The 21,512-nt window shown below is 35.7% G+C and overlaps 1 protein-coding gene across 1 annotated transcript; it reads right to left on the reverse strand.

The window, feature by feature from the left end:
- Positions 1–11,440: 11,440 nt before the first annotated feature.
- Positions 11,441–20,708, reverse strand: LOC136024642 (uncharacterized). Its single transcript, XM_065700073.1, has 3 exons — positions 20,552–20,708; positions 17,700–17,971; positions 11,441–12,099 (listed from the first exon to the last, which is right to left on the reverse strand). The coding sequence occupies exons 1-3, from the start codon at positions 20,643–20,645 to the stop codon at positions 11,647–11,649; spliced, it is 819 nt and encodes a 272-aa protein (XP_065556145.1). The 5' UTR covers positions 20,646–20,708; the 3' UTR covers positions 11,441–11,646.
- Positions 20,709–21,512: the final 804 nt, after the last annotated feature.

Below are 21,512 nucleotides of genomic sequence, written 5' to 3' on the forward strand. Positions count from 1 at the left end.
AAAACTCAAAAATTAGGTGAATTATATGGAAAATCTATGAGTTTAAAATAACGGTAAAAATATCGACATCATACAACTTGCAGTACTCCCCCCCCCCCCCCTACGCACGGATAGATGTATACATTTATTTTAATTTACCAAGCCTTACTTAATCAGTTATTTTGCTTGTGACGTCAGTTGTATATTCAAGCATGTAAAGTATGCCACTCTGGTTTTTCCAGTTTTGCTTATTTTGACGTCAGTATGCGCAACTGTTACTACTAGCCAACTTACCTCAAAAAGTATACAAATATCTTCACGTGTTGTCAACCCGTCATAACCCGCATATAGCCACACTGATCAGGTATTTTCACTTACGTCTGTTGCAGCCTCGAAGAGTCTCGACTTCCGAATTCCTTTAGTTTCTACTAGAACCTCATTGCTGAGGGTAATCCCCAGAAATTCAAAGTTGCGTCACTACCTTAAATGTTGTAATGGCTAAGGAATCAAATCAAACTACCCAGCTAATTGTCGGTTCATGTCCTATTACAACTTAAATTTTGAACTAGTTTTAATATAATCTAGGTACATTTCCCTCGGTTAAATTATAACTAAAGAAAGAAGCCCATAAATTATAAATATAAATTATAAGTTACATGAGGTTGAAGCTAAGATTCTTTAACTTCCGAGTTTTTGTGTAAAACTAATAGATTTCTTAAGGGTAGTCCCCAGAATTTTTCTAATTAACATAACACAGAAGAGTTTATTAACCTAAAATTTATCAGGTGGTTTTAAGGTAAATTTTAAAACTGAAATAGACTTATGAGGTTCATGTTACCTCTTTGAGACACAAAGTTCATACCCTGTAATTTTCTCCGTCATCACCAAATAAAACTTGAGTTGAAAATGTTTTAGAAAAATTCCCAAAATGTTACTTTGTAAAGCATCGACACGGGAACTCATTTCAGCATCGGGGCAATTAAAAAAAAAAAAAAAAAATTCAAGACATGTGAATTATTAGATCTCCTTCTACAATTTTTCTTATGATATTAAGATAGCAGTTTTGTGTTCAACTAAATACTCATTAGATACTTTCGTGAGGTTTAGGAGGCACGATGCAAGGGGATACGGAGGCAAGGTAGAGGCAAGTTCGCAGCCATAAAAATTGCTGGACGAGAGACAAACTCCGTCACGTTTGTGATATCCCGGATGTTAAGAGGAGAAGAGGGATACAAAGCAAATATATAATTTAAAAACTCCTATGGTTCTGATTTTTAACTGGCTTTGTAACCATCAAGTAATTACACTCACAAACGGTCTTACCTGTCGTAAGCGAAGGAATGAGTTGATTCGTTGAACAGTTTGTGAGTTTTGGGGAATATTCTTAACTTTCCTTCTTGTCACTAAAAATAATGAAACAGGGGGGGAAAGGAAGAAATGAGAGCGAGACACAAAAACTTGAAATTTATAACTAAAACAAAGAAAATAAAAGAGAACTAAGATTAAAAATTTCAAAAATTGTTCTTAAAGCTAAAAATGCTGCTTGTTGTTCTTAGAAATAGAAAAAACACGACTAAAATCGAGTTTAAAATAATAGTCACTATATTAGAATAAGATTCCAAGTCCGCAGCCCACTTTACATTTAAAAACATGGGACCATGTAGCTATGCAAGTTATTGCACCAATTTCATTTTGTATGATATTTATATTTACACCTCTCATTTATATTTACACCCGGGAACACGCCTCTAAAAATCGTCATTTTCTTATCTTATTGGCCCATGGTGCATGCCTCATAAATTTCATGCCTATGAATGAAAAAAAAATGTTCCTGTCTCTACTTAATATGTACCTCTCTGCATAATATACTCTACTAATGCACTGTCTACTCCACTCTCTACTAAAAATATACCTTCCTACTTAAACTGAGGGGTGGGAATCGGTCTTGAATGATTTAATGGTCTACTTTGTGTTTCTGATCGTACAGAAATTCAATTCATTTCAACTTATTTCCAAAACGTGCAGCGGACAAGCCGAATATTCGTTTAGTCATCAAAACATAAACATATGTACAATCTATAATCTAGCACTTATGAAACAATTCCCCCTAAGTAGATCGAGGGGAAAATATCTTCGAGGGGAAATGGGTCCATTTTCTGCCTGAAATCACACAGATTGAAAAGTCTTAGACGTCTTCGAATCCAACAAGCAGCAACAAACCTCACTTTTACATAAAAGTTGGAGGTAGGAGATGCTGAGTGGGTAATTGTTCCACTTTAGTTTTCCAATCATATAGATTCATTGTCCTTGCATGGTTTTAATTTAAAAAAGGTGTAATATGCCCATCATTCTGATACAAAGTTGGCATTGCAAGGGATGAGAAAAAGGACATTAAAGGGTCTAAGAGCCATTTTAGTCCCTCCATCAATACGAGTTGAAAATCCTTGTGTGATTCTGTCTCAATTAGGGTAAAACAGGTCTAACTTTCTTTTAAAAATTTGGTGGGAAAGGGGGATTTTTAGTGGGGCTATTGCTATTCATCCATCTTGTGCCTCAAATCCTACAGACTTGGAATCATTGTAGTTGCTGGTTTGCATAGTGTAAACAAGTGCACAAGTGCAAGGTTTGCATGGTTTAGGTTTAAAAAAGGTGTAACAGGCCTATGTTTATACTAAAAATAGGAGGTTTGAGGCGCAGGAAGTTTCGGAGGGGGCACAGGCTCACCCAAGTCATTGAGTCAGGCAGGTTCAACAGTCTTGAGCGCTTGAGTCCTGCCATTCAAACGGGATGTAACATATGTTACCACTTTTTGCCTCCGGCTAGTTTTTTCAACGAATTAAGTCATAGCTTTTTTGAGCAGAGTCACTATCGAATTTTCCTCACAGTGTGTGCTACAACAAAGAAGTTGTCATTACCTTAAATTTTCAAAATAATGTGTCTTATGAATTAAGTTTTGCACAAAAAAAAAACTCGTTCAACATACACTGACCAGCTCTTCAAGGATTTTACTTTAGCGATTAAAAGAAAATTTTATCCATCTTAGTTCAAATATTGATTTCCTCGTCGTGGGACAATTCTCTAATATAACTACGAAGAAAAAAATCAAAGCAAAATCCTTAATTTCTTTAGAAATGGGAAAATTTCTAGAATTTAGAAGAATCTTAAAAACTGGTCTTCTAATTCAGTTCCAAGCCCAGAACAAACCCAACTAAATCACACAGAAATGACCAGTAAAACTAAATGGCAGTACTTTCGGACCCATGGGGAAAGGCTCCTTTTTGTATTTCTTTTTTTTTGTTAGCTTCCATTCTTGCTTGAATAAGGTTTTTTCTCGAGAATAGAAACACAAGTTGAAGAAAAGATCATGGCAAAACGGCGTTAGAAACTCACTGGCATGGACTGTAAATCTTAGACAATGTTGGCTCTGATTCAAGGACAAGTGAAAACCACCCTTTTTGTTCCAGGCAAGGATTGTGTTTCTTATTCCATCTTTCCAAAGCCAGATTTCCATACTTCCAATTCCAGCTTTCCAGAATTTGAGACTATATTCACCAATCTGGCTGGAAATCCAGACTTTCTATAAAAACCGCAGTGGTTCGACACTTTGTACTTTCTCACAATAAACTGTAATCGAAGGCTTAAAAAAGGACAAAACAAATTGATGCTCCCGTAGCATAGTTTTAATGATTTCAGCTAAAATAATAGACATAATAAGACATAATAGACGCAAAGCCACACTTGGAGGCAAAAGAGGCGCAGAAGCATGGTTGGACGGACATGGACTTGCATACCATGTGATTTACGGGGGGACACACCCAGGGAGGATTTATGGGGCCAAGCCCCCCTAAAAAAAAACTTATATTTGAACTTATAGGCTGTTCAAGAATCTCAAATGATGTGATTTTACAAATATCCCCCCCCACACAAAAAAAGGTCTTTCGTACTTGCCTACTTGATATGTTTGTGAGTGCTTGCTTACTTTTGGTCTAATTAATTTACCCTTCCCTCGATAAATACCCATCCCCCAATAAATTCATGCGTCCTTGTTTAGGCCTTAATAAATATATACGTCTATACGTATCTTGGCAACACAATGTTAAAAGCAGTCAATTCTAGAACCCCTAAAGATCGGAGCTCATCATTCCGGATGTTGTGTACGACAACGAAGAGACATAAATAGGGTAATCCCCAGAAGACCCCAGACACGGAAGAGTTTATCTACATAAAATTCATAGGGAATTTTTAAGATAAACTTCGAGAGCTAAATAGACTTATATAGGTGCTATGACCTCTCTGACCCCTGAAGGTCGTACTCCGTATTTCGTTTGGGAAGGAAAAACAGGAATTTTAATATAAAAAAAAATCTCAAAAGAAAACTCAAAATGTTACTGGGGTATGACCGTAACCGAAAATAGTTCGGTTAAGAAAATAGTCCGAACTACAGAAGTTCGTCATAGTTTCGAAGTTACTTTGCATCTAAACTTCGTAAAATCTTGTGTGGCGTTTGTGGCTATTTTTAAATCTGTATAAAAGGAAGTATCCCAGAATGCAAAACCATCCGATGGATATTTAAAGTTCAGCAGCCAGTTAATATAGCTCGACGAAAAATGTCTAAAATAAATAGTAATGAGGAGATTGTTTGTAGTTGCACTTAAAGTTTAAAAAAAGTAAAAAAAAAAAAAAATTGAGCCTGTGGGAATTAAATTTTTAGCTTTGGCCCTTTGACCAACTATCTATTCATCCGCTATTTTAAAGATTCAATCACATTGTACATAGTTCAATTCATGAATCAGGTAGCAGCAAATACACAAAAAAACTAAAGAGTGATAGCGGACAGAGGTATACACTAAGGGAGGGAAATTAAAAAATTAAATTTTTTCAGATGTTAACAATGATCTGCGTAGCACAGGTACCGATATCCTGATTTCCTGCCTTCGGGACTCAAATGTGTGGTTGGTGACAATTCATCCGACGCTTCCCGTGTTTTTACCTCTAGGTATTTCGAGGTGGCCATTTCGATCTGGGTCGATCCTGGTTGAGCTTACAGAGCTACACCGCTGGCACCCGTTCCAAACAAAATAATGAGCAACACCAAGACTTGAACCCCTGGCCTTGTGGACACAGGATCCACATGAAAAAAATCTCAAGTTTACCGCATTTTTTTTATTTCATATAAAATTTGATAAAATTTGTGGAACTTAGAGCGGTTAGATTCTCGCTTAGTCAGGTAATTACAATTATACCTCCCTGTTGATAAATTAAACACAGATGTGGCACTTTCGTTGAGTTTGAAACTTTGTTGGAGTGCTAAACTTCAACAAAGTGCTGAACTCAATCATTCAGATTAGCAAAAGTGTTTTGTATTATATATAAAAAAGATAAACTTAAACAAAAACACGAGTTTTTATTTATAGCTTTAAGCAAACGAAGCCTTGACCAAAGCAATCGATTGTGTTTGAGTTGTTAAATATAGTAGCCTGAGAATCTAGAGGCGATCCCAACCAAGGGTCACAAATTACTATTAGCCTAGGTTCACATAAGAGAGAAGTTCATCGCCCATCGTTTCAATATAATTGCCAATTTTGACAGTTTTAATTGGTTTGTCGAGCATGTTGTCAAGACTGAAGAAATTCAACTTATATCGGGTAACTGAGTGATTTTCCAGCGATTTTTAAACACAACAGTAGCAGCAACAGGCTTGCCACCCATGGTGACTTATCACTATCTCTAGTGATTTTTCACGTTGCCTAAACAAAAAAAAATCACTGTAATTTGCACAAAAGTCACTAGATCATTGAAGAAAATCACTAAATCAACCAGATAATCCTTAAAATCTAGTGATTTTTTGTCACCGAGTGGCGACCGTGATCAGTAATGGAAGACACAATTAGCATTGAAAATCATTTGACTGAGAAGCTGATTGTGGCCTTCCAATTCAAACAGATTTATTCACAATAAGAGGAAAAGGGGGCAAAAAACTAAAGTTTTGGTCCTGAAAGCAAGGAAGTAAAACATCGACGTGGTTCATTTCAACTAAACTCTTTCAACTTCAAATATTTTGCCAACAAATTCTGGGGACTTGAAAATCGTGTGTGAACAAAACGACAACCAAAATTACTCGTTGTTGTCATTGAGGAAAATTTTCTATCGTGGCAATTTTTTCTGGGTGAATGAAGGATTAGAATTAAAATATTTCACAGGAGGGATACAACCTATCCTTTCTTTGCTTAATTTATCCGTCATACCCCTTAAGCTGTCCATGAGCATATCTTCCCTCAAAAAATTTGGTTCCCTGTATCCCTGAAAATCAACCAATCACGTTGCCACCCCCTAATGATTTTATCCATTCCACTCCTATTAAATATTACTTTACTTGCCGTTATTTTTTCACAACTCTCAAATATATCCGTCATCTGTGTTAATACACATAAAAACCAGACGGATATAATTGAAATATTGACGTTTCACACGTTAACTAAATAAGAAAAATAAAATTTTCAACTGAAAGTAAGGAGCAACATTAAAACTCTAAACAAGTAGAAATTATTACCTTTGCGAAGCGGATTGCCCCCTCTTCCACACTTCGCTCTTTACGCTAAAGTTTGTTCTAACTTTTTGTTCTAATTATTTAGGAATGGCTCCTGAAACGCAAGGTCTATTTGAATAGAATAATAAGCTTTTTTAACAATTCTGAAAAAAATTAGCGTAGACCGTGAGGTATGGAAGAAGAAGGAGCCCCCCTCATATATGTTATAATTTCTGTTCTTTTTTATTTGTAACGTTGTTCCTTAGTTTCAATTGAAAAGGCTTAGTTTTCTTATTTAATTTCTGATCGTTTCTTAAATAATGCCGGGAAATCCATTTCCCTTCCATGTAAAATTTCCTTCCCGTACGAAAAAATTCTCCGTGGAAAGACGCTCCCATGTATCTTTCTCCATAAAATCCCCCTGAAAAATATTTATGCAACTCCCAATAGCAAAATAATAAACCAAATATCTGATAATTTTATCTCTATTCATCATTCAATGCTCCATTTAAATATTAAATTAAAAAACAACTTTTTTAGCTGAAAGTAAGGAGCGACATTAAACCTTAAAACGAACAGAAATTACTCCGTATATGAAAGGGGCTGTTCCCTCCTCAACGCCCTGCTCTTTACGCTAAAGTTTGACTCTTTCTCTCAGCTCTACTTTTTAAAACAGTAAAAACTTTTAAACGGAAATTTTGAGTGGGGGAATTTACCAGAATTCCTACAAGCAATTCTTTATATTTGCATTATTTTCGCTTTGTTGATTATTCTATTTTATATTTGGAGACGTTCAGGGGGGTTATTTTTAAAGGGGTGAAATTAAGGGGAATGAATTGTTTTTTCCGTTTGGGGAGGTTTTTTGAGAATTTCCGAGGGAATCTTCTGAGCGAAAAAACTTTCCATTGGATGAACGGGAATTTCTGGAAAAAAATTTCCACGGAGGCCCACCCCCCTGGATCCGCCCCTGTATGTTATTTTCCCTCCCTGCATAGTGCAAAGGTGTTGAATCAAAATAATAAAAGACATCTACACTGGAGCCATTTAAAACTAAAAACTGACAAGAAATATAAATTACCACATATAGGAGTAGGGTGAGCGCCCTCTAAGCCTTCTAAAGGCCAAAGGATCAATTTAACTTTACTGAAAATAAAATATGCTTTAAAATTTTTTCTTGTATAATATTAGTGTATCGTAAATGGATCTGACTTCCAGCAAGGGATATCATTACATGCTAAACAATTGTTCCACTTTTATTAAAAGATTTGAAATAATCTTGTTTAGTTTAGTGCAGGGCCAGGGCCATACCCAGGATTTTTTTTCCGGGGGTGTTTTACTCAAGGATTTTTTCGGGAGGGGGAGGTGTTTACACGAAAAACCTCAAAACGCATAAATAATTTGTTTTCCATTTTTGTTACGTTTTTATGAGTCAGATAAACATTTGAGGGGGAGGGGCTAAAACCCTGTAGCAACCACCCCCTGGGTCCGCCCTTGGCTTAGTGTTTTTTTTTTACTTTTATTATTGTTTTGTAGATGTTTAGATGAATAAACACCATAGTATGGTGTTTTTTTTCACACAAGGGTCGTTTAATTAGAATGTTCAGAAGATGTTTTTAAAGTACTAAGAACTTTAGCGTAAAGAACGAGGTGTTGAAAAGGGGGCACCCTCTTAAATAAGTGATAATTTCTGCTTTCTTTAAGTTTTAATACTCCCCGGAATTTTCAGCTGAAAAAAACTTGACATAAAAGCCTCGTTGTTGGGCTAAAAGAATAAAGTAACAAAGTAAGGTAATGCAAAAACTAAAGCAACAGAGTTCCAGAGTATATTTCAGCCATTTGTTTTTTTCATTTTGAAAACAATTTTGAAGTTTTTGTCACAATAGTAGCAATAAGCGTTTTCAGATAGGATTCCAATCCAGTGTTTTCGCTCTGGAGCCTACTTTGCCAAACTCTTGATTCACTACGCGGATCCAAGCACTGCTAGGGCCTGATATCAAAGCTAAAACCAATTTCGGCTCCCAGAATTTTTGCAACGCAATTCCATTTCGTGTTTCCCCTTGACTTTGACTTAAGTCTGCTGCCGGGCACTGCTCGGCGTAGAGAGTGACGTCTGCCTCCTCCACCCACTTCGGTTCATGGCGAGTATTTGCTCTTCGCCCTGTCTGATGTTTGCCATCGCTAAGAACTCGGACAGGCTGTCGGACCAACGTTTCTTCGGTCGGCCTCGTGGTCGCTTCCAACCAACTTTGATTGGGTCGAAGTCATAGATCATCTTTGCGGGTAGATGTGGTGGCATTCGAAGCAGATGCCCGAACCATCGTAAGGTTCGCTCTGCTGCTTGAGACGAAAACCAAGACTGCTTTGTGAGCTGCAGAAGCTTTTCATTGCTGACGAAGTCAGACCATCATAGGCCCTCAATCCTCCTCAGGCTCTTTGCATGAAATACGTCTATTTTCTTGAGGGTTGCAGCTGATGCTTGCTATGTCTCAGCTCCGTAAAGCATCACAGAACCGACTAGAGCGTTGAAGATCCGCAGTTTCGTTGTGCGACTGATATTTGGTTTTCGCCAGAGGTGACGGTTCAGTCTACCCATGACAGAAGACGCTTTAGATAATCTTGCCTGCAGCTCGGGGAGAAGTGAGCCATTTGAAGAAATTACGGAGCCCAGGTAGGTGAAGTCTTTGACAACCTCGATGCTAGTGGTGCTGTCCAGGCTAACTGGAGAGTTAACAGCAGGAGAAGACGGGTCTATGGCCATAATTTTAGTTTTGTTCCAGTTTATATGCAGTCCTACTTTGGCAGCCTCTTCTCGCAGAATTCGGAGCGTGTTCCCCCCCCCCCATAATTCCCCAAATTTTGAAGACTTGTCTTCAAATTTTAAGAGTCAAGAGGGGAGGCCCTGAATTATTCACTATGTCAATTCCCATACATCCATGAAGAAACTGAAAACAGATGAAGGAAAATTGCAAGTAATAAATAGTTTACAAGTATTTTAGATCCGAGAGTTACAGCATTGGTACCCCTGCACTTATGCCCGAAAAAAGTGCGGTTAATTTCATGCCCCATTTGAGTTTTTGAATTTATTTTCATTTGCTAATTCAGCAAAAATTTATCAATACTATTGTCAGATAATCTATTCATGGAGAAAGACTAGGTCTCCGGTGTCAAGGCCCCGTGGAGTGTTACAACAAGTATTATAAAAGTGTATGCCCCCGTTGACATTTGCATATACGCTTTGATTACTCTCAGTTATTATTTCTAAGATCACCGTGTAATTATAGAACTACTGACATAAGTTATGTGTCTACAAAGTAGACACGTAACTACGTTTAGCCCTCCACATAACTAAGTTGGGCCCTCAACATCTTTAAAATCCAGATCATTGGCAGGCCACAGTCTTTGGCTTGTAGCCAAAGACTGTTGGCTTGTGTACCACAATGTTTTAGGGAGAAACCTGAAATTAAAAAATACATAAACAGAGATACTGGAGATATTGCTGCAGACCCAATTTACAATAACCTGATATTAAAATAAAAATTTCCCTCAGTTTAAATTGAGACCATCTGACCGAATTTTTGATGAAAATTGGTTCAGTAGGCAAGCTAAGTCAATCGCTAAGCAGAGAATTCTTGCCCAATCTAATTGTTAAATTGTCTTTCACTGATTCTGTCTTTTTTTTCTAAATTCAGTGTTTATTCTGCTGTATTCGAATTTATTTCAAAAGGTTAGTTTTTCTTCATTTTTTAGCACTAAAAATATCTACTTTTTTCATTTTCGTTTCTTTTTTGTACATTACCTGATATTACCCTCGTTTTCTCGGCCATTTAATTTTATTACTCTTTTTTTCCTGTTTGTCATACGTAATGTATAGCCAGTATTATTTCAGAATTTATCTATGAAGTAATCGTCAAATTCTGTATCAGCATTGTTTTTCATTTACTTAAGACTTTTATTTTTTAAGACTATTTATCATTTATCTATTATCTTTTACTATTAAGATTATCTACTATTTACCTCGGTTAATTATCATTTGTGGAACAGATCATTGCATAAACTTGCATTTCTTAGTATACGGTCTATTTGTGAATATAGAAGAGTGCATGTCTTCTTGCTTATTTTTCATAGGATCAAACCTCCAAACTACAATAAACGTCAAAATCGAAAATTTTAGAAATAAAAAGGACTTTCACCTTGATCGAAAATCTTAATACATCTTTTATGCTTCCAGAAAATAATTATCGAGAAGTCAATATCTGAACTTTTTGAAACTCAATTTGCATGAAAATTTTGAGCCTAGAATTCCAACTGTGATCCAACCCATAACTGGGGAAAGGGAGTATTTTCAATTTTGTCATCTGCACATATAGTAGATAGGGTTACCAGATTTCAACTACATTTGATAGGAAATAAAGACTTGTGTCCTAGTTGCGTCTCAGGATGTCCAAATATAGCCAGGCCTCAACGTAAAGAGTGGATAGAGATCCCAAAATTTTGTTGCCTAGGTATTTAACGAAAAATGTCGTCAGATCTTGAACTAACTTGGTAAAAAGGAAGAGTCCTGGTTTTACTTTTTGGGATCTATACCTAACCAACAATTTGTGGAGGCTGGGTAAATTTGGTCCCTGAGTTTAAATTCGTCAGTGCATCTACCATACGGGGTAATAAGACCTAGAAGCACTATGTTTAAATACTGAAATAATATACAGTAGATTTTCTCCCAGGATCTCAGGGTTTCTCAGATTTGCTCCCAGGATTTCTCAGATTTACTCCCAGGATCTCAGGCTCCTCAAGTTTTGTGCTTAAAATGTTCTAAGAAGTTATCTAGGAATATCGGTAATGAAAAAATAGATATTTCATTCTATTTCGTGGGCATTTTAAGTAGGTTAAGTCTAATTTCAAAAATTGTGTCATATATAATAAACAACAATGTTCTATCTTTAAAATAATTATATTTTCTGGCACATAAATAAATTATAAAACACTTTAAAAATATATCACAGATTCATTGACAAAGAATTGGCATATTTAACTTAACACTGAAACAAACTTGAAACAAACAGGAGATTCGATTTAACTGTCGCAGGTAACTATTATCAGCTTCTAAAAACCTTTCCATAAGACACTCTGACTATGGTAAAAAATTAAACACTTTTTAACCTCCAATACTCAGATACTTCATGGATATGTTGTAGAGAATTATAGTAGTCTTTCAAAAATAGAAAGTCTCTCAAGTCTCTATATGAGTTTTCCTTATTTCTAAAATCAGCAACTAGTAGCTTGCGTGCAGCATCTTCGTGTGGTGTCACGTTGCGGTCGATTAAAGAGGCATGAATATTGCAAAGAACGGATCTCAGCTTTAGTTCAGAGTAAGCAAAATTTTTCAAAAAATCACCACCTTGAATGGCCATATCAATCACAACTTGTTCAAGTTCAACTGCCATCTCTTGTAGTTCAAGGTATGTGTCCTTGAGGAAGTGGTCAACGTCCTCTTTTTCTTTTGTGTCTTCAGTGATTAGGTATTTTGGTACTCTGTAATGTACTTCACCAAGGGTGTACACAAGGTCATCATAACTTGAGTGCATCACATTTTCCGCCTGAAGTAAGGAAAATCAATAAATAGAGGCACTTTTAGAGGTGGGGTGGAGGGGTCACTTGCCCCGGGCGTTTTTAGAAGTTTTAGAGGCCCGGAATTTAAAACAAACAATATAACTGTTAAAACCATTTTGGTATTTTTGTTATTTTATTAATAAAGTAGACATTTGTAAATTGACAAACAACATCTAATCTTGCTATAGTCTTAGTATAACAGATTTAATACAATTTGTGCAAATATTTAAGATTGGTGAAATTAATAAATTTATTTTGTAACATTCAAATTAATTTGTAAAAAGAAATCTGTAAATTTATAACAATCTAATTTGTAAGTATGGTAAAATACAACAATTTAGGCAGAATAGCTTCACCTTTACCACCTGCTAAAGAAAAAAGAAAAAAAAGAAAAAAAAAGAAAAAAAGAAAGATTTACCAGATTAAATAACCTAGGTTGCTGCTCATTTTTGGAATGTTCTATAATTTGAAAGAATACGCTTAAAGCGCTGATTTTCTTCTGCAACATTTATGATATCTTCCAGATAATCTATCTTGCTCTCTTAACACCATTATTAAAATTTGTATCGCTTAGTCACCATTAATTTAGTCACATTAAAGTGTGAAAGCATGGCCAAATCAGCCAAAATTTAATACTGAAAAACCGCAATGAGTCACATTTTACGCTTCGGTTAGACCGCTGACCACTGAAGACTGTATCTGAACTTTGAATATGACGAAGTATTTTACCTAAGTTATAGTATGTTCCTCTGCATGACTGTAATTGTGTGGACGGAGGTTTGAGGAGGATCCGAATGATCCAAATTTTAAAAGAAGAAAAATCTTAGCTTTGACGCTAATTTAAATTTTCTCAAACAAAGGTCTAAAATAGAAATTCCTCCCCCTACTTAGAAGACAATATCCCACAAGGTTTCCGTACGGGAGAGGGACTAAAAGCAGTGGTATCAGTTGGAGGCTAAGATCTACCCTTGACTTTGAAAATCCATTATCTCTCCCTCCCCCCTCTCCCCCAATTTTTTGTGGATTGACCTCACTGACTAAGGTGTTTAGTTTCTGTTAGCCCCCTTAATCATGGGAAAACAAAAGGACACAAAAAGTGAAAATTTGGGTAATCGTAGTCAAGGCAATAATATTTACCTAGTAATGAGCACCAAACTTTTCTGCCAATAATTTTTTTTCAAATTTGATTCACCCTGGAAAATAATTTGCAGGCTCCCCTTCTTCGGAAAGATTTCCTAGGGTATCCATGCTCATTACGTTGTATTAGCTGAATCTTATAATTATCCATTGAATATAAGCATCCACTACCTAGATCTGTTTATCTGAACACTCCGATGATATGTCAAGTTATTATATCCGCTTCCTGAACAGTTTATAATTGAAAGTAAAACACAAGCTCCCCCTTTAGCACGCGAGAGACCCTAGTTGTTCCATGGCAGGTGTTTAAGGGTATAAAATCAACTCGGACAGGTCAAATACGAAAATTACTGTAATTTGTGATAGTATCAATTGGCTCGGTAAAACCATAATTTCACCACTATTTGACTCCTACACATGAAAAAATTTTAATATCCTTCCGTTCCCACGACCTGGTGAAAAAAATTATTTACACCACAAAAATGTCAATTAAATAAGTTTTTTAAAATCGAAATAGGATTGACAAAGTGTTAGCATCAATTACATGTCTAGTCTACCTGCAACATTTGTAACAATATTAATTGAAATATAATATATAAAGAAATAAGTCAATAATTTTTGGCATCGTGGGAGAAAATTGTTATTTCAATGGCATTTCAATGGTTGACCAGTAAATTTTAGGCTTTATTCTAAATTTAATATACATGTACAGGGAATGGCCTTTGGGCCCGTGCTTCCCTCTGAAATATTGATATTTATGCAAATATTGTATTATTTCTCGTGTTTCCAATTTAACTCGTGTATTTGAATTTTTTTCAAATTTTTCTTTTCTTCTCCACAAAATGTGTTCCTATGTGAACCTGGAGATGGTTGTAAAAATATCTGCATCAAAAAGTACAAGATAACCCACAAGGGATGGAAAAGGGTAAATCCTCAACCCTTACTTGGTAATGCCAAATTTAAGTGACAAATAAAAATAATTGTTAAAGTGAATTATTAGTGATGTTTCCTTTTAAACATCAACTTTCTTCCAACTTTGCATCCCCCGGCCCTCAAGTCGGATTTCTACAGCTCTGCTTTGTATACCATACTAGCCCATCTACACGAAGCCCAGGTAATGTAGGTGCAGATAAAGTTTCTCCGCGGACTAAATCCCCCTCAGCCCATGGTTTTAGAGAAACGTACGCGACACTTGAAAAAACTCCTTCAAACAAAGCCGTTCTCGTAAGCTATGATATATCCGAGGGGTTGCTTTCTCTCTCAGAAATGATGTACACCAGGTGGCGCATGACAACCGTAGCGGAATCGTGCCAGCGTTTCGAGGAGTCTGTATAGCGTTTTGTTTACTGTGCCAAACGTGGGGGAATTGTGCAGCACATGCGGTGTTCCAAGGTGTACATCAGATGGTGAGAAGCCAGCACCCCTTCGGACATATTGTTAAAAGAAAGAAGAAGGCAAATTTCCTTAAGTCAACAAGATCTAGATTGATTTCAAAAATGTGAAAAGGAAAATTGTGGGTTTTTATCTTGCGGGAATTTTCAAGCTTATTGAAACTGATCACGTGCTAAATTATTATAAATAACTATGTTTTACGTAGACATTAGTGCAACCGGAACTAATGCGTAGGAGTGAGAATGTCTAATTCCGGTTCAAATTAAGTGTCGGCTTAAGGGCAAAGGATATGGTTTTTTGGGTAACGAAAATAAAACAATTTCTTTGAATAAGTGGCCCAGAAGATAAAGATGACTCAGATGAATAGTCAACAATTGCTATGTGACAAAGTTACTTTAAGTTTCATTTCTCTTTTCCCGAAACATGATTTGTTAAAACAAATTTTATTGGATGGTAAAACTCCTCTATTTTCAGAATTCAAATTTACGATATTTCAATTTCATTCAAAGTTATTATGCCTCCCCCTTTTGAATAGTTTTTTTTTGCTTTTATTATTGTTTTTTCGTCCCGGATTTTCTGTCCAGAGTGATGCTTCTATCGCATTGAATAAGCGATCTCAGTCTAAGGATTGTCTCTGCTGGAATTCGAACATGCATCGATAAATATACTAACTGTAGAAAAATGCCTTATAAATATAAGTCTTAGCTGCAGGTTAACTAAAAAATAACTTAACAACGAAATTTTTCCGTAGATTCTGTACAGGCTCGTATATAAGATGTTTTATAGCGTGAGGGCAATTAACAAAAAAAAAAACATTTTGCTTTTATAATTTGAGAAGGAAGTTCCTAGAAATTTTGTAAAATTTAGAATTTTATGCGGCTGGGGACTAGCCCTCCCCCTCTGTGCATTTTTATTCAGCATCTTGTTTTCGTATATGGTCCAGGCAGTCGTTCGACCTTGTAAATTCAAACGCTCTCACTCGAAAGATCCCATCACCGTGTCAGTGAAGAAGATCAGTTTCCGGTTGTCAGAGTGATTTTTTAAATTGATTTTTTCTTTATTGTTTTTAACACCCCCCTAATCGAACACGAAAATCATCACCATTTCAAGAAAGAGTCCGACCTCTACGGAACCTTTAATTAATGTCTCAAGCCGATCAGTTTAAGTGTCGTTGTATTAAATTTGAAATTCCCTAAATTTTTTCAAAAGGTCGGCGTTTTATTTACACAAACTGTTCTAACCCATAAAACTTAACTATAATTATTATCCTTTACTTAGTGCTGACATGGGTAACGAATTGAATAGTAATGAAACTCTTTAAGGGAGTAATAGCTCCAGTCGTATTACATCTACTTTTGCAAAGCCTCAATTTGTTTTTCCAAAATCACCCGATTTCCTCTCTTAATTGGTAGGTAGATCGTAGGGTAAATCTTTTTGGAGAATAAACACTACAAGAAAATTTTCTTTATATTTTAAAAGAAAAGTTTTTGTTGATTCTCTTTTAATAGCTATCTGAAATAATTTTGAGATTAAAGCATTTTCCTACCCTGAAAAATTCACGAAACATTTAAAAGATGTTAAAGACTGATTAGATGAGATGAATTTCGTAAATAATCATTTAAATAAAATATTGTGTTTAATATTATGATATTTACGAATAACCTTCGTGTTGATGTAATAAAAAGCCGAAAAAACAGATTAAATTTTTCGGTATATAACCATTGCTCCCAAAGGTATAAAAAAGAATCTGGAAATGCATAAAGTGAAAAATTTCTTTCAAATTTATGCGTTGTTTACCCCTATCTTGGGTTGTTACCCCCTACCCTAACTTTGCTTATTTTATGGGAAAAGTTCTATTCGGACATTTCCCACTTTTGATATAATTTTCAAACTGTTTGCTAGGCCATTTTGAAAGGGTAATCAGCAAGAAAATGTAGATCACGAGAATCAAAAGTATGACTGGACTTACACAATATTGGGATTATATATACATATGACTTTTTGATATTCAAAAATTAATAGAGAAGCGGAACAAACTTGACAGCTTATGACATAATTCAGAGTACAGTGATACATAGACCAAAGAATTTCCACGTTTCTTTTATCTTGTGTCAACATCATGACTAGTTATCATGACATCATAGTAATAAACTTAGTCTTTAAGTTAGTAGGGTTCGACTATCCAAAATAAGGCATTTTATTTTATGTTTTTGACAGCTGAAGTTCAAGGTACGATGCTCAGTTATCAGCCGTGTTTAGACACGTATGTTGGAACCTAGTTTTAGGAGAAGGCCATAAAGTTTAAAAAGCGTAAGAAAATATGAACTTTACTGAGATTACAAGAAATTATCAGAAAAAATTGTTAAAATATCCATTCTTTTTGTGAAGAGGCGCAGTGTTCCCAACTTAGGTACATGATTGAACCTCGTGCGTTCCTTAGTTATTTCCAAAATAAAAAAAAATAAACTTAAATGGTCAATACATTTTGACTTAGAAAATTCAAGTTAAAGGTCCAATAAATTAGAACAAAAATATTATTTTGTTTCAGTACAAAATTTATAACACATCAACAGTCTGAATCCTTCGCTATTTTGCTGACAGTTTTGATGTTTTTGATTTGCCAGATATTTAAGAGATAAATGCAGCATCAATGATAAGACTCACAGTCCTTAACAGAAAGGTTAAGAAGTAAGTAAGTAAGACGGCACTAGACCCTTAAGGTCCAAACCGGCGGTGCTGATCTCCGTTTCATGGCCCTTCAGCCAGGAAGTGCAATGGGGGGCTGGGGGACAACCATCCTGTGCTTTCACACACCCTTCCTGCTTACCTTCCCCAGATTTCTCCAGGAACCCATTTAGAGCTGGGTCGACTCTGGCTGAGCTTACAGAGTCATGCCACTGACCCCCGTCCCAAACAAAATAACTGGTTACAACTGGGATTGAACCCCTGCCCTTTTGACACAGAATTCCCACGCCAGCGCACCAACCACTCAGCCAGGACGGATATAAAAGGTTAGCAGAAAGGTTAGCTTTTAATACAAGAAAAGAGTGGAACTTACAAATAATTCTTTAAAGCTGTCAAGCTGCTTTAATGCTGCATCTACAGACGCTCGGATATTTGACATGAGCTGCTTTAAGGAAGTTTGACCTGCAGATTCATCAAAAATGATTGTCCCACATGGATTTACCCATTTCCCAGCTGATTTATCATCTGAACTTGCTGATAGATCTCCATCTGCTTCATCAATATAATCTATAGGCATGGCATTGGAGATAGGCAACCGGTGTACCATAGTGAAACACAAAAGTATTGTAAGGGCTCTCCGTAATCCTGAAAATGACTATGTTAGTTCAAGCTTCAGATCATAAGTTAGAAATTACTGATGAGCTGCACTTTCATTGTTTTGAGTGGGGGCACAAACTAAGGGGGCAAGGAGGCATTTACCCGCTAGATTTTGAAAAATATCTTTTTTGTACCTTCATTTTAAAACAATAAAAACATTTGCCTCCCCACACTACATTTTCGTGAATTCGCACCACTCTATCAAAACTTTGAAAACATTAGAAAAAACATAACGTCTAAAACTCAAGAGGTAGATAGAATAACTAGAATATGCATCAAGACAGGTGTGTACGATAGAATTCATTGGGGGGAGGGGGAGTGTAAATTCGATAAGCGCAGAAAACTGACGATTTGAACCACTGAAGGATCTAGAGTAAAATCTTGGGGGCCCAATGTGACAAAGGCACTGACTGGCTGGAACTGACTGAAGGGCACTGGAGGCTGGGGTCCCCCCGGCCTCCTGGATCCACCAATGACTTATATGAATAATATTAAAAGTCATAGGAAAATCTACAAACAACCTAAGGATAGGGGGAGAGCTAATTAAAAACCCACTTTTTCCCTACTAAAACGCTTGTACGCCATAACAAGCCCAGCCTTAATTTAGCGATGATTCACATTTAGTTCCTGACCTTGCTACATTTACTAACCCGACCTCAATCAAACGGCTGTCAGTTGGTAACCTTGCATATCGACCGCTGTGATACTTGTAATATTCATTCGCAATTTGACGAGTCACTGATTGACATACCGCTATTTGGTATCCCGTAATTACGTAAAGATGAATCATTTACATGAGACTTTTGGCTACGATTGTTTGATTATGCCTGTCTCTTAAATCGGAAGTGGGTCTACTTTTGTTTAAAATACTGGTTTAAGATTGAAATCATACTTGACTAATTTCACGCTGAACTATTACTAAATGGTGGCCGTATCTGGATATAAATATTTATGTAGCCCTAAAGGGGTATTTACGATTTTTATCTGGGTTTGACATTGGTTTCATTTTCTTTGAAGTAATTCTACCATTGCTTCCTGAAAAAAAACACAATGTTTTGTATATCAACGGAAGAGTATTGCAACTGAAAAAAGGGGCACTGGGTTTTAAGAATATTTCCCCCAAAAAAACTAATCAAATAAAGACCTTCTCCCTTGTTTGCTGCCCTTGAAGACTGGAATCTCCTAACATTTATTTATAGTTTATTAAAAAGAAATGCCTTGCTTCTTGTCTCACTGTCTCTCTCCCTATTTCTTTCCTTCTCTCTCTCTCTCTCTCTCTCTCTCTCTCTCTTCTTTAGACAGAGAGAGAGAGAGATCCCTTTCCTCTTGTAGTCTTATGTATACCTCTTTCCTTTTCTTATAAGTTAAAAAAAAAAGCAAAAAAAAAGCTTCACGTTTCATTCACATGGGAACTATATTTGGACCACTAAAGATACGTTATCACGTCACCTGATCTCTTTTCCTATTCAAGATACAAATCTTTAAAAATTAAGTATCCACTCAGTTCATTCAAGTTTTGCCAAGAATAGAAAGTCACGGCGTGGGCTGTGAGGTTAACGATCCAAGACACTCAATACTAATTTGCATATTCCAAAGATTTAGTAACATCTTTTAATAGGGATAGGTCCTAATATAGCTTGTATAAATCTAAAAAGTGATTAAACAAGATTAATTCTCTAAAAATGATTCAAATGGAAAAATTAACAATGCCCAGTCGGAATGAATAATGACTATTTAAGTTTGGCAATTTATAGACTTATCAAGAAGTAGGTTTATTTGGTTTAACCCCCCCCCCCACAAAAAAGCACTTCTCCATCTCGTTAATAGGTCGCAAAACGGAGATAAAAAACCTTGAAACCCCACGCCATAAAAAAATTATTTGGTAGCCCCCTCCCTCAAACAGAAATCATTAATATGTCTCTTGTTTTAATGCACTTGATATGTTTCAGTGCTAAATTACCTTATGGCAATAAGAGCAATGACAGGTCTTTCCCTGCGCTGATAATTTTTGGGTATTTTTTATTTTTATATTTTATATATATTTGTAGAAGTAATTAATCACTTGGTCTTTAACCGTCAAGAGACTAAGAAAAAATTTATTAAGCTTAGACATTGGTAATTTCTTGTGTGGATCTTTCTCTTCTTTTGTAGATATCTCACATTTTAAATATGTATTTATTAATCACCTATATCACACACTAATCTTATCTTGTCACCTGTCATTTTCTATGTGAATAAATCTGATCTCTCTTTTAATAGTTTATATACCGTCTCAACGGGCAGTCATCCAAAAAGAGGTTTTATTGATCAATTAATTATCTTCAATAATGAACGTTTAAATTAATATTTATGATAAGTTCGCTGTCTTTTAATAATTTCATCACCTAATTTTAGATCATGTGAAATAATTATTTTAGACATGCAATGAAAAGCATTAGAAGGAATAAAATCCCTAAATATAAAGTAATATAAGAGAGATGTAACAGCGTACCATAAGTGGGAGTGTATTGTTCTTATTCTAGCAACGCTTTTTTACAACGAAGTGCCATTAAAAAAATAAAAGCTTACGTTTCAAAATTTTAAAGGAAGACTTCACTTGTAAATCGGTTGCGAGCTCTCTAATGAGGCTATTTTCCATCACCACTATATAACTATTTTCCATCTTTTCCTAATTTCTAGTGGTTTCTATAACACCAGGTTACAAACTGATTCACTTTTTCAGTTGCACCTTCAATTTATCTAAGTTACCTGTAGCGACAGCCTGATATATTTCGATAAAAGGTTACGAATTTTCCCAAACAAGGATTGGTAGAAAAATTTCCCGCGCTCGATTCTGATTGGTCAATAGAGCCAGCGGTCTGTCTCGGTAATTTTTATACCGATACGTTAAGCCATAAAAACAAATCTCCTTTCCTAATTATTAACAAATGACTGAAATAGGCATTGACTCTCGATTTTTTAGATTGATATGGTTTGTTTTTATTAAGAAACCAGAACGAAACTCGTTTGAGAAACAGTTCCAAAACAAATGATTAAGAAATGTAACGAAAATCAGAAATGATTAGTTAATATATAAAACAGACTCATCTCTTCAAGTAAATATTATCACCAGGGCCGTATCCAGGATTTTCTTTTTCGGGGGGGGGGGGGGGGGGTAAAGGATTTTTTCTGGGGGGGGGGGTAAATAAAACTTCAAAATACACTTAAAAATTGTTTATATTCATTTTTGTAACGTTTTTACGAGTCGAACAAACATTTCGAAGGGAGACAGTCAGCTCCCTAGCTCCTCCTGGATACGGCCTTGATTATCACTAAAATGGGACAAAAGACGTTATAAAAAAAATGTCTGCTTAAAAAATAAATTTACTGGATTGTGTTTGGGAACTTTGAAGTTTTCTAAGGAAAGGATGCCACAATAAAATACTATTAGATTAAATGAATAGTAAATTGGGTTTAAAGCATTTTTGGTGGGAAAGGCTAATTAAAGAAATGTAGATGTAACATGGGACAAACGATATCATAAACGAAT

Source organism: Artemia franciscana, chromosome 3 (assembly GCF_032884065.1).
Source record: "Artemia franciscana chromosome 3, ASM3288406v1, whole genome shotgun sequence".
Taxonomy (NCBI): Eukaryota; Metazoa; Arthropoda; class Branchiopoda; order Anostraca; family Artemiidae; genus Artemia; species Artemia franciscana.

Coding starts and splice junctions, on each gene's coding strand:
- LOC136024642 (XM_065700073.1), bottom strand. CDS start 20,645: ATGGAAAATAGTTATATAGTGGTGATGGAAAATAGCCTCATTAGAGAG. Junction 17,972..20,551: donor TTCCTTTAAAATTTTGAAAC/GTAAGCTTTTAT, acceptor AGTCATTTTCAG/GATTACGGAGAGCCCTTACA. Junction 12,100..17,699: donor ACAGCTTTAAAGAATTATTT/GTAAGTTCCACT, acceptor TCCTTACTTCAG/GCGGAAAATGTGATGCACTC.